The following is a 15,277-nucleotide window of genomic DNA, read 5'->3' as shown; positions in this document are numbered from 1 at the left end:
ACAAGTTTATTAGTTTGTCCTAAAACTACAGCCCCGCTCCCCTGGACCTCACTCACCCTGTCAAGCTCCCAGGGGCCCCCTGGTATGAGACACCGCTAGCATCCACCAACACTGCTGGCCCCTGCTTATATCATCATGGAGCCTGTCCAGATGCCTGAAGACAAACATTTGTTGATTGTAGCAGGGCGGATTTGTTTGGGTTCTGAAACTTTGACGTCAAATTAAAGAACTAACAGTGAATTAATGAAGTTTATTTCTGTGGAGCTTTGATAGATCTACCTCATGTTATTTGTATGTATGACAATATATAAATATTGTTCATAGATGGAACTTGTGAAAGACTAAGACGGTTTATTTTTTTTAGCTCATTTGACTTTAATTTAATATGCACCACACACATCCCTGGTTTATTTTCAAAAGACTTTCAAGACAGCTTAAATGCGCCCATTAAAATGCATGATACACTGGATGAAAATGAAAATAATTAAACTTATGTAGAAAAATAGAAAAAAAGGGTTTCCACAGTAAACGTTTCCTCCAAGGCTGCATAATTTCAAAAATTGAAGTGAAAATATCACATGCTTTGATGCAATTTTCCCTCATGTCATACATTCTCAGCTTCAGGGCGACACAGAAAAGCTCCATTCATCCACGTTCCATCTCAGACTGTAGGAAAAGGCCATTTTTTGATTTCCTGTCATTTGGGATTTCCTCTTTTCCCAGTGTTTTGTCAGACATCAAAGTCAATTTGCAGGTAATGGTGAACAGATTAGCTAATTTGAGCAAACCTGAGCGCTTTGATAGTTTTGACACTGATCTGTGTGTGTGTGTGTGTGTGTGTGTGTGTGTGTGTGTGTGTGTGTGTGTGTGTGTGTGTGCGCGTGGGTGCGCGCGTGCATGCGTCCTAAGGGCCCGGCCTGTGTCACATTACAGGAAGGACACTGTTGAGGGGCCCCAGCAGTTTAAACAAGGGGCGCATTACAATGCAAGGAGCGCAAGTTTTGCACTCTGACATGTAATGACAGATAGTTTCAGTGCACTGAGCCAAAGCAAACATTGTCCTCACACAGAGCTGAAAGGTCCCAGGATGATCCACTGTCTCCTCACAACTCTCAACCCAAAAACAGCCTCTCGACACAACCGCTGCTCTGGGACTTTTAATTTCAGTCATTACGAGTCACTATCTGCTCATAATGAATCCTATTTTTCCAACCGAGAAGAGGCTCTTTTTTTTCTTGCTGCGCCTGACGTGATGTTAATCTGCATTGGATCACATCCAAACCTGTTTTTTCTTCCAGCATGATGGATGAGTGTCATTGAGGTTCACATCTGTCGCATTTGTAGATTTATTTTGCTCATGAGCTCAATGTGAACATTGTGTAAAAAGCTACAGCTTTTTTTTTTTGTGATCACAAAGAAATACTGAATTATAGTCGAATATGTTCAAATATAGAATAATGTCTGGTAAATGGACTGTATATATCGCTTTTCCAGTCTTATTGACTACTCAAGTCACCTTACGATACAAGTCACATACACACACACACACACACACACACACACACACACACACACACACACACACACACACCCTTCATACAGTACTTTTTCTGTCATAGCCATTCATACACTGTCGACACAGCCATCCGCAACAATTTGGGGTTCATAATTTTTCCTAGTGACACTTTTGAATGCAGATGGGATCGAACCAATGACGTTCTGGTTAGTGGACGACCACCTCTTCCTCCTTAGCAAAAGTTAAACAGAAGAAAAAATCTTTCAAAATAAAGAGCCCTGGGATTTCGAGTTGTTTCTGCTGCTCATTTAAAATGAATCATTTAAAAAGGATCAAATAGGAACTTATGAGTTTGAAGCTTAATTAAAAATGTAATTACAGCGCTGATGCTTCACTTACACCCACACACCGAGGTGTTATTGTGTGGATGGTATCTCCGGCAGCAGCTCAGATCATGGTCCCGTGTCTCCTGTGATGTATTGACAGGACAGTACACAGCACACAGTGGGCCTGTTTTCCCTGTGAAAGAGATACCACTGTCCTAGTACTTCACAGGTATTTCCTCTGCCTTGAGGGGCACAGAGATGGAGGGGATCCAAACACAAACATGGGATCATTTAGTCACGGAGGATTAACCCACTTTGACCAAGTTATTTAGACCCATCTCCTCTTTATTTCCACAATATAACTGTTTGTTTTGGGCGTCTTTTGTCATGCATTGTTTTTGACGATGTGGCACCACAGAGGAAGATAAGGGCTGTTCTTTATCAGGTGTTTCTTCTTTTCAAGAGCTCTTCTTTTTATCTGCTCTGCTGATGCACTTTGAATTGTCTCGAGTGACCTGAGAGTAAGTGTATCTCTGTCTGTCTGTGTGTGTGTGTGTGTGTGTGTGGCAGGCGAGCATGATGTTCAGTTCGGGCGTCTTCTGGATGGGCCTGGTCTTCATCCCAATCACCTCGCTGGCCTTTGACGTGGCCTACAAAGTGTGAGTCCTCTCTTTGCTCTCCTCGCTCATCACTCCAATACACATCTGATACGGGAAGGGCTTGTTGTTCGGACTTCCAAAGAAGCGCAGCGTTTCCATTCCGTGAACACTCCACTGGAGACGTTTCTCTCTGCCCTGCGTCTGGTCGACATCAGCTCACAGCCGATTCAAGGCGTCAGGAGCAATTTGCAAAGCTAGAAGTTATAATTCCTGATGTGTTCAAAGTCGTTTGATTCTGTCTGTGGGGTATTTCGGTGTCAGTCGATGAAGGGTTCAGTCATGTGAAGGCATCTGTCATGTTATTATGTTTGTGTGTTTTTTAAATATGATCTAATTCACAGGGTGAAAAAAGTGTGTTTCAAGACTCTGGTAGATGAGGTGCAGGAGCTCGAGGCTTTATCCAAAGATCCTGGAGCTGTGGTGCATGGAAAGAGGTACAGTCCCACAGCACTTCACCACTCCTGTCTTCACTCCAAGACTTCATCAATTTATTTATCTGAAGCTTTGCCTAGGAATGGACCCAAAACAAATTGTGTTTGATGAAAGTTATTTTTGGGAAAATGAACCTATCAATACATGAATGAACACCACACTTTATATTACAAACAAAAAGACCATCTGCCTCTGCCTAGGATGAGCGCCTTCTCTCTTCGTCAGACCAAGTCTTCCTCTGAAAGTTTTCCCTTATCTAAAAAGCCCACACACTGTTTGCTGGACACCACCTCAACAGCCATCTCATCACTGGTCAGAATTGGTCCAGAGAAAACTATGGAGTATGATATTTGCATCTACCCAACTTTAAACACTGACTCAACAAATTCTCAAGAACAGCTTGGAGCATAATCATCTATAACCTCGTAAATAGCCCCTATTACTCGCAGTGTCTCTGCCAACAGTATTCCTGTGTGGAGGAGAGAAATCTTAAAATTGCTGATAAATTGCAGGAGTTTGACTCTAATGTCAGTAATCATGTCATAAGACGAGATGTCCCCGTAGTTTTTTTTACTCCACAAATAGAGTAGGTCTCCCTTTAGATCAGCAGACTTCCTGTATTAAAGCCGTATATTATAAAAAAGGACGGTATTAGGCTGAAGCAGGTCTGCTCTGCTCTCTGGGGTCTGAGGCCTGCAGCAGGAATCAACACCGGGCAGATCAGTGTGAGATCTCCTGCTGGCTGAAAGTGATCCTGCTGCCTGGCTTCTGTCCCAGACTCACACACACACACTCTCTCTCTGACACCTACAGAAATAAAACACAGACACATGTGTGATTTTGCATATATGCTTGTAACGACACGTATGTATGCGCCCAAGACTCTTTTACATGTTAGCTTTACTGTACATGAATACCTTCTGGCCAACATGCTGACACACACACACACACACACACACACACACACACACACACACACACACACACACACACACACACACACACACACACACACACACACACACACACACACACTTAGTTCTTCCCCTCGTGTCTCCAGGGTTTTGTCTCCCTACATGGTGTTTGTACCAGCAGGTAGAGCAGTTGGCAGGTCCTTCAGCTCCGGAGGTGCTTGGACAGAGTCATGATGTATGGGTCATTAAATCTGCCTGTGGTGCTCAGCATGCTGCTAACACACTGCCCCGTTCTGTTTCTTTCTCTCTCTCTTTCTGTGTGTGTGTGCACGTGTAGTTTGACGGAGAGGGCCCAGCTCCTGAAGAACGTCTTTAAGAAGAGCACAGTCAGTCTGTACCGGTCCGACTCCATGCAGCAGAACCTGCTCCGTAAGTCTCACCAAACTTTGCCCCCTTTCTGTCTTTCTGTCTTTCTTCCTTTCTTTCTTTCTTTCTTTTCTCATGGTGGAGGCTGTTAGTTTATCCACATTAAATTCGTTCCCTTGTCAGGGGAGCAGTTCACACAGCACTTCTCCTCCTCTGACACACACTGTATCTCCAGAAAAGCTCAAGCTTCGGCCGTAGCGCTCTGCTCATCCCACCTCTCTTAATAAATACTCTGCGTTTTCTCATAACAATTTATTGTTTAGGTGAAGTGAAAAAAATATGGGGTTAAGGATAATATGCATATCCACAAAAATAATAAGTGCTGGATTGTCTGTAGTGATGTTTTGAGCTCAAACCTTTTCCTCTGGCTCTTCGTCCGACTTCTGAAGATTACAGACTTGCCATCTTTAAAATGGCGACCACCTTTAATATAGTGACTCTGTGACTGTCACAATTCAGGGGCCTTTGAAATTAGACAGTCTGGTCTACAGAGGAGGACGGATTTGTCGGCCACATTTGAAGGAGCCAGCCTGATCACGTCGCTGTGACGCTGTTGGTCTTCAAAGGCATCTTCCGAAAATAGCTTGTATAGTATCGTACAGTGTAATTCTGAGGGTGATTAAAGACAAACAAATATCACAGATCAGCACAGTTGACTTAAGAATCCTTTACATCCGATTAGTAAGTCTATTGTAAAGCATTAAAAAGTATAACTCTAATATCAGGAGCAAAACTCGGGTGTCACACAGGAACTTAAAGATCATTAACAGAGGATGGGTTTGTTTTTGGTTTTCTGTTTTTATTTTTCTCTTTTCTGTTGTGTCTTTTGTCTGATCAGTTTGTTTTTTGTTTGTCTCATAGGTGGGGATGAGACCGTTGTTCTGTGATACTTTTTTCCTTTATTCAATCCTCACCCCTTTGTTTAAAATCCCCCTTCCCCCCCGTAGCTCACAGATAGATGCCTCTCTCTCCTCTGTCTGTTTCCCCTGTCCACTTCCTGTCCCTCCACTCGTGTGCCCTGAGTTGAGTTCAGTACAGCCAGATAACGGTGAAATGATGAAATGTTGCACTGTTATTCCCCCACAATGCACTCGTCTCAGCGGGGTCCTTTGAACTTGCCCGCTGGCCTCCAGGTACTGACCGAGTCATTTGACACCTGAAGGTGAGTCAGGGGTCAAAGGTCAGAGAGGAACCCAGTGTGAGAGTTTAGGTGATAGATCCTAGGGCAGTGTGATCATCTGTTGTTTAGCTTCATTTTCTGTATTATTTTATTTATTTCATTTATTTAAAAAAAAAAAAGGTAAAATTGCTTATTTGTTTTCTTTCATTACATTAGAGGACTGACATCACTCTCATGTGTTCAAAGTTCTTAGCACGTGGCTTTCTCAGTAGTCTGTGGTTTGTGTATTAGCATTAATGTTACATTCACGTCATTGAGCTAAATGTCATTTTTCTGGGGGGGAGAAGTCAATACAAACATCTAAAATGGCTCATTCCTTTAAACAGATGGTAACTCGTGGCTACCGGCACAGGAAACTGTCACAACCTGGGAAATGATTTGATTTTTTTTTTTTTTACAGTGCAGCAGACTCTGTTTTTATTTTTCATCCAGATGTTTAGACGCGTTTACTCGATGTTGTTAAACGACCATCTGGGTTTTTTCTATCATGTTCCGATATTTATCTCTCAGAGAAACAGATGCTCAGCTCTGTGGCTGGCATGTCCACAAGAGAGGAGCCAACTGGGATCAGCTAAAGCTAGCAATTAGTTAGCTTAGCTTAGCATAAAGACGGGAAACAGAAGGAATAATTAGTCACAGACACACACACGCAACTTCAACCATGAATTGTTGTGTGTATTAAAACAAAATGCATTGTGGTAATTGCTGAGATTTCCAGGTGCTTGTTGGCTGAGTTTTGTCCCTTTGGATAGAGCCAGTTAGCTTAGCTTAGCATAAAGAGGAGAAACAATCCAAAGCTAACTTGATCCTGCCCACTTCTAAAGCTCAGTATATTTTGTTCATTGTATACAAAAGCCCAATTGTACAAACATTATAGTTTTGACGAGACAGAGACTTAGATTATATTTAAAATACAATCCAGCAAGCAAATAAGCATATTTTCCAAAAATGTTTAACCGATAAGTCATTTGTTTTTGTTAATTCTTTATTGTTAATTAAGTTGTTTTGATGATGTTTTTATACATATTTTTTATATTTTTAATTTAGCTAATCACTGATCTGAATGAGCTTGGTTGTAACTGCTCCGAACCTTTTTCCAGATGGCTACGCCTTCTCTCAAGACGAGAACGGAGTGGTGTCTCAGTCGGAGGTCATCAGAGCGTACGACACCACCAAACAGAGGACCAACGAGTGGTGAGCCGCCGGCCTCCTCGTTCCCGGCTGGCCAATCCAGAGCCACCACAAGCCGTTTGTAGTGGGCGGTATTTGAAGCTTAACGGGAGGAGAAGCCGAGGTGCGAGCATGTGCCCCCCCCTCACAACAATGACGGGGGGGATTTTGGACATGATCATGAAAAGGACTGAGGAAAGTGACATTGGGTAATCTCTGAAAACGGGGAGAGAGGAAAAAAAAAAAAAACAAGGAACAAAACAAACCGTGTTCGCTATCAGCTGTAGTTGTGTGTCCAGCAGACATGATGAGCACTGTGCTTTCTTAGCAGTCTGTGGTCTGAAGTTTTTCACTGTTCTCGCTCAGTTTGTCGGACAGAACGTGTCCCAACTATTGATTTAAGGACGCTCGCCGGCACGCAGCTCAAAATCGTATTGAATCGAATCAAACTCCTAAAACACTGTTATTATAAAAGTTTAAACACTGGACGATGATTAGCTTTTAGATGTTTTGAACTTGTGACAGATTGCCAAAGAGCAGTCGTATATACAATCTATCCAAGTACTAGTGAATTCGGAAAACTCTAAACCAAATGTAATTACACTGCTGAGTGTATTCCAGCACTGAACCGACCACTTCAGAGCAGATTTGTAATAATTTAATTTTCTGTTTTGCACTTAAGGAAGCATCTCTTGTGTAAAGCCTTACATTTGCTCATGCCTTCATCTTTATTTGTTGTAAACCAGATTGTTTTTTTGTTTTTGTTTTTAAAGTATGTTAGATATTGTGCCAGGTGTTGTTTATTTTCATTTTAAGTTTTAGGAAGTTGCCTCCAGCAACTCACTATAGTCCCACCGTTTTTACAGCAGAAGCATTGCTCTTGACGAATAACGGCATTCCACACATCACTTCCTGTCTCAACGATCACGACGGTGCCTACGTAGAAACCTTTCCCTCTTTAGAAGAAAATCGATAGCCAAGAATAGTTTAACCAGCTAGCTTAGAGCCGTGCTGCACACACACCTACTGAAGACAAAATCACTGTCTCCCCCACCACAGTGTTGCACTCGCACAGCGTGAAAGCTGCAGTCTTGTGTCGAGTGGCACATGTAAACCTGAAGAAATGTCCCTGCGGGGGTGAGCGGGTGATGATGGTCTTGTTGAAGCTGAAGGTGGTGCCAGTGTTTTCCCTTAAAATGGAGATTTTATCCTTATAACATAAGTGCCATTAGCTTAAGGGAGAGAGAAATATTAGCCAGAAAAACTCCACAACATTATCAAAACTACTTTGTCTCTATAGTTATTTTGTGGATTTGTATTTTTATATTGGAGATGTATGACTTTTGCATTGACCGGCTTTGTAACGACTCGTCTGTAACTTTTTTGTTTCTTCTGATAAACTGGCAGGATAGAATAGATCGAATGAGACGACTGAGCTTTCTTAAATGTCTTGTTATTATTGATATTAATATTGTTATCGCTTGATTTATTTATGATTGACTCTCTAATGTCTGTGCGGTTGCGTTCTTCTCCCTATGGGAGATCAGATTTCCGACAGTGCGAGTGTGTGTGTCAGTTTATTGCCTGCATGTGCACGTGCTGTGTGTGTGTCTGCGTTTGTGCGTCGCCTCGACAGAGGACATCTTCTATGTATGCACTGCATGTCTGTATCTTCCACGTGAGAGCGGGAGATCACTTCTCCTGGTGGGTTTCTTTTAATGTTGTGTGTTTGTGTGTGTGTGTGTTTGTGTGCATCAGTGTGTATGACAGAGACGCTTGCTTGTCCGTCTGCACGACTCCAGGTATAGCTATGGTGTACTACTGTGTGCTGATGCATGGCTCGTATGGGACGGTGTGAGTGTCCGTGTGTGTTATGAATGAGCGTGTGTGTGTGTGTGTGTGTGTGTGTTTGTGAGTCAGACTCTTGACTGTGCGAGTTTTTTGATGTTCAGCTCTGCTTTGACAGGAGATGTTGCACAATACACTCAATGTACCTTTCCAGTAGTGGACATCTGGTGTTCTCTGGTTGCGGTAAACGATTTCTTCTGAGTGTTACTTGACAGGAAAGCTTGTTTGTGTTTCTCAGTTTATTGAGGGTTAATGGTTTCTTTTTTCTCCCTCTGCTGGTCTTTAATGTTAAAACTTTAATCGGTCGTCATCTTGTCGAAACTTTCCAAACCGCTGAATGTGGATGTTGTCGTTGTGGAAGGCTTGGACTGTTGCTTACTTTTTCCCAGAAAACATAAAACACACACGTTGTTGTCTGTGAAAGTCGTGAGCTGCATGAATGGAAAACACAAACTGTTCTCTGACGTGTTAACTGTACTTTTAATTCTTTCTCGAGTGTTGATCACTTTACAAAAGAGGAAAAAACTGCACCTTTTATTATTTTCAATATTCTTTTCTGTTATTTTGTTCAATGATTGTTCTGCATGTTGGGACTGCAAACTTATAAGTGTTGTCTTTTACTGCCATGAAGGACTACTGAAATAAACTTTACAACGATGGAGGAACATTGTGAACTTCTGATTTTTCTTGTGTGTATTTGCATGTTTGTAATCGCTGTCATCTTGTGCCTGTGTGTGTCTGTGTGTGGCGACAAACAGGACAGAGAACTTAAACAGGAAGGGGCAGAAGGAAACATCAGCCTGCATCCAGGAAAACTAATTATATTGATATATAGTCCTTATTTATTATTGTGATGGTGGTTTGATTCTGCTTGTGTCCCTGATCCCAAAAAGACAGAAACATGTTCCTCGAACAGACGATTAAAACCGACCTACGTAGATTTTTACTTCAGGTCCATGAGGTTCTGTTTGTAAAAATCAACACAAGTTTAGTATTTTAGCAGCATTCTGGGGGAACTACAGCTTCCAGATGCTGTGAAAACTTTACGCCAAGATAATTACTCATTTACCTCAACGTTAACAAAAAACAACTGAGAAAAAGAAAATCTTTTTCAGTCCAGGTCAATTTGATGACACTCGTGGATCAGTGGGGGTACAAATAAAAGTACATTTACCTTGTTATTGTACTTAAACTGTCCATTATTCAGACAGAAGAGCCTCTGCTGTGTCTGTTTACACTGGAGTCGAACAAACTTAACAATGACGTCATGTCAAAACCTTGAGCAGCTGTTTGATCTCTTTGTCTGATCCATGTTATTCCACTGGCCCTGGAAAGTGGGCGTTTCCTTGTTTTGTCGACACATTTATGATGAACATCGTGGTCCCTGCTAACTCTGTGCTTCCTGTGTCTGCTTCACAATAAAAGCCACCCCGTGTTTGGCCAGTTCACAGCTTTTAATGTGAAGCAGCGGCAGCACAGAGATTTCCAGTTTGCATGTTAATGAATATTCTGATATTAACCTGATTAATTAACACAATAGTCTGAATACAACACTGCCATGTAAACAACATTGTCTGATTAACCTGAATAAGTTATAATCGAAAGAAGGCCTGTGGAGTTTCCCGATCTTAGTCGCATTATATAGACGTGTGTACGTCGTCTTAATCACATTTTAACGTCCTATTTGTGTTTTCCCAGTGATATACGACAGTTACCAACTGTGTTATGGCACGTGACCTGAGTTCAAGTCTAAACAAACAGAACATAATATTGATGTGAGTCATAAATCCGACAATGCTCTGTAACATGTTAACAGGAAAATGAACTGAACTTTCTATTAGCAACTCGTGTAAAACGTCACAATCAAAACAATCTCTTTTTCAGAATAAGGTCAGGAGCCAGAACTTGTGAACATAGTCTGACTCAGAGTGAAGAGAGCGAACACTGAGATCAAATCACAAACTGTGACACTGAACCACTTGATGTATCGTCTCCTGTGAATCACTTGTGTCTGAGAGCCATTTGAATCCAGGCAGGAATGTGCAGCCTGACACCGACAATAAAAAAACTACTATAATTATCGATAATTAATTATTAATTGAGGATAAATGTTACATTAATATTTATATTTTAAGTTAAAAGACAGATTTTTGCTCCTGGGAGAAGTTTGTAGTTTTATACTCTTCTTTGTGAACAGAGAATAACAAACACTTCATAAACAGCAAAACATTTTATGAATCTGAGGTTGAAAAATTATGTGTTTCATAAGCATTAAATCATAATATATTGAACTTTGGTTATTTTGCTATTAATGAAAATTGTATTGGGATAATTACTGATATTGTACAGGATACAGGATGAATACATTGAATGGGTGTTAAATTATATCAAAAACATACTTTCATTTGTGATGATTGTGAGGAATCTGCTGTATATTTAAAATGTTCTTGATCTTACGACCACAGTGATTTGTCAGCGTTTATCTGAGAGGAATCAGAGTTTAGGTTTAGACTCATTCCAATTAAACCCATGAGACGGAAAGAAGTTTCAGTGGGAAGAAAAATAATCGGAGAAACTTCCACCTTCCTGAATCACTTGGAAAAGGGAAATCTGAAACTTTTTCCAAGGCCCCGACGAAGACAAAAGACAACACGTCTCCGAGAGATTCAGGAAATGTCCCCGAAAACGTGTTCACAACTTAACTTGTGTTTTCCTCTTATAAGCAAAGTGTGAAATGGGACCCAGACATCCGAGGTGACGACTGCCAGTATTAACAAGAGCCGAGGAAGTGAATCGGATACACACTAATCATCGAGTGTGTGTTTTGAGTTAGAAACAGTGGATGGATAATAACAGATTTTAGAGGAACCCTGAACACACAGAAGATTTCATGAGACACTGATGCCAAACCTGTTTCACGGTCAGACAGCCGGCGAACAGAAGCCTCTTTGTGGAGGTTGTCTTCATACCTGTTGGTGCAACCTAAACCTCTACTTCTGGGCCCAGTTGTTTTTAACACTGTGACCATGCCATGCTCATTGAACACTGACAATGACTCATCTCAGCGCCGCATTCCTGCTGTGAAGTCTGGCGCGGGAATGAGCGACAGGTAGGAGCTGCAGCGCCGACCCGGCCGCTCCGGTTTCCACCGCTGTCTGAGCGACGACGAAGCTTCGCTCCGGACGAAAAAGTGTAACGCGACAGACTTTTCTTTACAGGAGCTACTGAGAGACAACATTTTATTTAGCTGTAAATTGTACCTGCACCACATTGTATAAAAGTCCACATTTCCTCCACGACCAAATGACGGCTGTGTATCTGCTCCTCTCCTTCAGAGGTGTCTGCGATTGTCAAAGATCCTAATTCCCTGGTTTCCAACATGTACAGTGGAAATTATCTCTAATCACGTCAGAGGAGCCTGAACTTCTTCTGCTGCAGAGGAGGGTGTGTGATGAAACTGGCAAGATTTCACTCTCACATTTCCACCTTGAGAAGCATTGTGTATAAAAAAATAAAACGTCGACCACAGAAATCTGTTTACAACATGATATGAAAGTGCATAAGATTCAGAATCGTTGGGTCTGTTGAACTTTGCAGCTGCAGAGCAGGAAGAGCTTCGGGCCTCAGTGTCAAACCACAGCAGCTACTTCATCACTGTCGCTCTCTGTCCGTTCCGTTCGGCCCGCGCTCTCAACCCAGACGCCGCCAGCTGTGCTGCAGTGTATTCACCTCGCCAGCTCACACCCACCGTCCAGTAATCTTGTAATCCCTCTACTTCCCCTCCTGGGAGCCGTGTCAGCTCTGTCCGAAGTCAGCGAAGCTCTTGGCCGCTGTGAAGGCGTCGGGCTGCAGGGGGAAGAAGTACTGCTGCGGCAACAGGAACCCGGCGCTCTGGGAGGGGTGAGAGGGGTGGGAGTGGTGGGAGGAGATGGAGGTCTGGTGGAGCTGCAGCTGGGTGTGGGTGGGGGGCAGCGAATGTTGCATGGGTGGGGATGTGTAGGGGGGAGGTGGAAGAGGCAGAGTCTGAGGGGTCTGGGTGGGGGTGGAGGCTGACGAGGACATGGTGGCAGACACCAGGCAGCTGTGCTGCTGCTGCCCCCCCTGACCCCCGAGAGAAAACCTCCGCATGGAGCTTCCTCCTCCGGCCGAGCTGGAGCTGGTGGTGGCCGTGCTGGACTGTCGCGACGGGGCCCGCAGGCTGGGCGGGGCCGTGGTGAGGATCATGGGGATGGTCTCGCCCTGGCAGCTGCGCAGGGAGAAGCGGATGGGCTGCTGGGTCGGCTGCTTGGGCCGCAGGCAGGTGCAGCAGTAGACGGCCACCAGAGAGCCGACCACGACGAAGGCGACGAAGATGCTTCCCACCATCAGGAAGGGGACGTAGATGGGCTCTGAGGGCGGAGACACAGGCGGGTTACAATCAAACATGGTCAGAGAGTTCACAGGTTTGAAAAATGTTTCTACAACATAACAGCTTTAAAAACTGAGTCAATCAAAGCAGTTATTTCTCACTGTAACACTTTACTTCGAAATCCTCAATTACGAATTTTCCTATGAGGACAATTTTTATACTATTACTAGTGTGTTTTACTACATTATTGTTAATCATCAATTCATACAACAGCCTCCACTTGTGAGTGTCCACATGAGGAGTTTAAATATGAATAAACACTTGTAATGACCTGATAGTGTCTTAAAAGACGTAAACATAGTGATCATTAATCTAAATTAAAGAGTCACCATGTCCTGTGCTGCTATAAGCGACTAAAACAGTGAAAATAAAACTATTTAATTGGGTCTTGTTAAAAAGAAAAATCCTTCATCGTATTAATTTAAAAAACATAAGAGCAGCTGCCTCCCGCTGAAAACACAAACAGCTCATGTTACGCTTCATGAAGCCTTTTGCTCTGACAGGAAGCCAGCGACTGTTTATTTATTTTGACGGGACAAAATTAGGAAATTGTGCAGCTCACAGACACAGTCCAGTCAGTTCTAAACCGGTGAGCTCAGCCGCTCGGGGAAATTGAAAGAAAACTGACGAAGCCTCTGAGTTAAAGTGACCGATTGTCAGAATAAAGTAAAGTCACAACACAAAATGTTGTTGGTCACTTAAGCTGAGTGAGCTTTATATTAGGCAGCGAAGAAGTTCAGCTCTGTGAGGGAGAGATTGTTGCAGCAGCACTGAGACGAATCTCATGTCGATTAAGTTTAGTTGAAGAATAAGAATAAGTCTTGTTTTTTTAAGTGTCGTTAAAAACTCATCTAGTTTCACACTGACAGCAATCTGCAGGAAACTGGAAACTGGAGACAGTGATTGATTGATGGACTGATTGAGTGATTGGTTGATTGATTGATTGATTGATTGATTGATACTGGATGAACAGTTCCAAACAGTATAAAACAGTGTCAGCAGAAATAAAAAGTCCAGTCCTGTGAAACAGAGCTCATCTGAAATATTCAGTTTCCCAACAGATAAAGTTATTTACACGTTGTTTTGCAAAATAAGCCAAAGGTAAAGATGCTCTTCTCCCTCAGAAGTTTTAGTTATCTTCACTTGAGAAAGCCAAAGTGTGATGGAGAATGTGCTGAGGTGCCAATGAGCAAGGCACTAAACCCCTCAGGCTACTTGCAGTGTCTTTATCAGGGTTTTGTAGATGACCTCTGACCTCAGGGTGGAAGACAACTTTCCTTCACTTCCAACCAGAATGAATAAGACATATACTAGTTGGTGCATGTTGGTGACAATTCAACTATTTTATCTCGTTTTTACCCAAACTAACAGAACTGCATTTATAAGAGTTGGTTAAAAAGATGCACTTGATGAAAACCTGAGCAGTTTTAAGAGCAGATCTTTAAAACTAAGACCCAGAGGAAGAGTTTGTTTAAATCACTGAACATACGCGCTGCGAACTCGGTGTTCTCCACCTCCCGGTCGTTGGTGCAGCCGCCCTGGTCCAGTCGTGCGTCCGCGGCCGCGCAGCAGTAGCGCAGCGAGCAGGAGCCGCAGCACACGGTCGCGTCCATGGTGTCAAAGTCCTCCGGACACTGGAAGCCCTCGTGGTAGTTCCCGTTCGCGTCCAGCCAGCCGTGGCAGTACTCCCCCTGCGCGTCCGATATCCGCAGGTTCCAGGTCAGATACCCGAGCAGCAGGCAGCTCAGCAGGCGCACCATCCCGGCAGAGGGAGCCGCAGCGGGGGCCTCGCGGTTCCCTGAGTCCGGCCGAGGGGGCTTCAGCTCCGGACTGAGTCAGCCCGGGTCACTCGCTCCTCATGGGGGGGTGAGTCTGAGCGAATGGATCCAGAAGATGCAGAGTTATGTGACCCTCATCCTCCCGGGTCTCAGGCCGCCTTCACACCGCAGTCAGCAGATCAGCAGAGAGAGAAGCTCCTTCATTAAGTCCTCGGGTCTGCACCTTCTCCTCCCTGCAGGGCTGATCTGAGCTCAGATCCTCTCTCACCCGGACTCTGGCTCCGCGCACAACTTGTGTGAACTCTTCTCTGCGCGGCCGCTGCTTTTGTGACTCTCTCCGGGTCCTAACGCGCGCACGTACCCCCCCCATTAACATGACGTGCGCGCTCACGGGGTCCCGAGGCATAGTGATGCTTCTACCTGAAGACGTGAACGAGCTCAGATAATATCTTGATTAAACAGAGAGAGATGACGTCATGTTTCTAGATATATTATTATAATATTTATACATTTCTATCTCTCTCTCTCTCTCTCTCTCTCTCTCTCTTTATCTCTCTATCTGTATATCTGTCTACCTGTCTATATCTTGATCTATCTCTATCTATCTAACTATCAATCTA

The 15,277-nt window shown here is 43.4% G+C and overlaps 2 protein-coding genes across 9 annotated transcripts in view; one reads left to right on the top strand and one right to left on the bottom strand.

Moving 5' to 3' along the window:
• Nucleotides 1–9,133, top strand: part of atp8a1 (ATPase phospholipid transporting 8A1) — a 98,294-nt gene extending 89,161 nt beyond the window's left edge. For 6 of the 8 annotated variants that reach the window (XM_035161585.2, XM_035161582.2, XM_035161580.2 and 3 more), the window contains 4 exons: nucleotides 2,413–2,501; nucleotides 2,843–2,935; nucleotides 4,185–4,276; nucleotides 6,554–9,133. In XM_035161585.2, coding sequence (XP_035017476.1) covers nucleotides 2,413–2,501; nucleotides 2,843–2,935; nucleotides 4,185–4,276; nucleotides 6,554–6,651 — 372 coding nt within the window. In that variant the 3' untranslated portion in view covers nucleotides 6,652–9,133. Of the gene's footprint in view, nucleotides 1–2,412; nucleotides 2,502–2,842; nucleotides 2,936–4,184; nucleotides 4,277–5,134; nucleotides 5,436–6,553 lie in introns of all 8 variants that reach the window. The other 2 variants (XR_004697199.2, XM_035161584.2) reach the window with 2 other exon arrangements.
• A 2,544-nt stretch (nucleotides 9,134–11,677) lies between these two features.
• Nucleotides 11,678–14,980, bottom strand: shisa3 (shisa family member 3). Its single transcript, XM_035161589.2, has 2 exons — nucleotides 14,369–14,980; nucleotides 11,678–12,859 (listed from the first exon to the last, which is right to left on the bottom strand). The coding sequence occupies exons 1-2, from the start codon at nucleotides 14,637–14,639 to the stop codon at nucleotides 12,267–12,269; spliced, it is 864 nt and encodes a 287-aa protein (XP_035017480.1). The 5' UTR covers nucleotides 14,640–14,980; the 3' UTR covers nucleotides 11,678–12,266.
• Between the last annotated feature and the right edge of the window lie 297 nt (nucleotides 14,981–15,277).

The sequence above is a fragment of the Hippoglossus stenolepis genome, chromosome 7, assembly GCF_022539355.2.
Source record: "Hippoglossus stenolepis isolate QCI-W04-F060 chromosome 7, HSTE1.2, whole genome shotgun sequence".
Classification (NCBI taxonomy): Eukaryota; Metazoa; Chordata; class Actinopteri; order Pleuronectiformes; family Pleuronectidae; genus Hippoglossus; species Hippoglossus stenolepis.
Note: the sequence above shows the minus strand (reverse complement) of the source record. Positions and strands in the feature narration are given on the sequence as shown.

Excerpts from the sequence above, each read along its gene's own strand:
- shisa3 (XM_035161589.2), bottom strand. The coding sequence starts at position 14,639 with ATGGTGCGCCTGCTGAGCTGCCTGCTGCTCGGGTATCTGACCTGGAAC. Across the intron at positions 12,860-14,368 it reads GAACACCGAGTTCGCAGCGC|AGCCCATCTACGTCCCCTTC; the intron begins GTATGTTCAGTG and ends CTCCGCCCTCAG.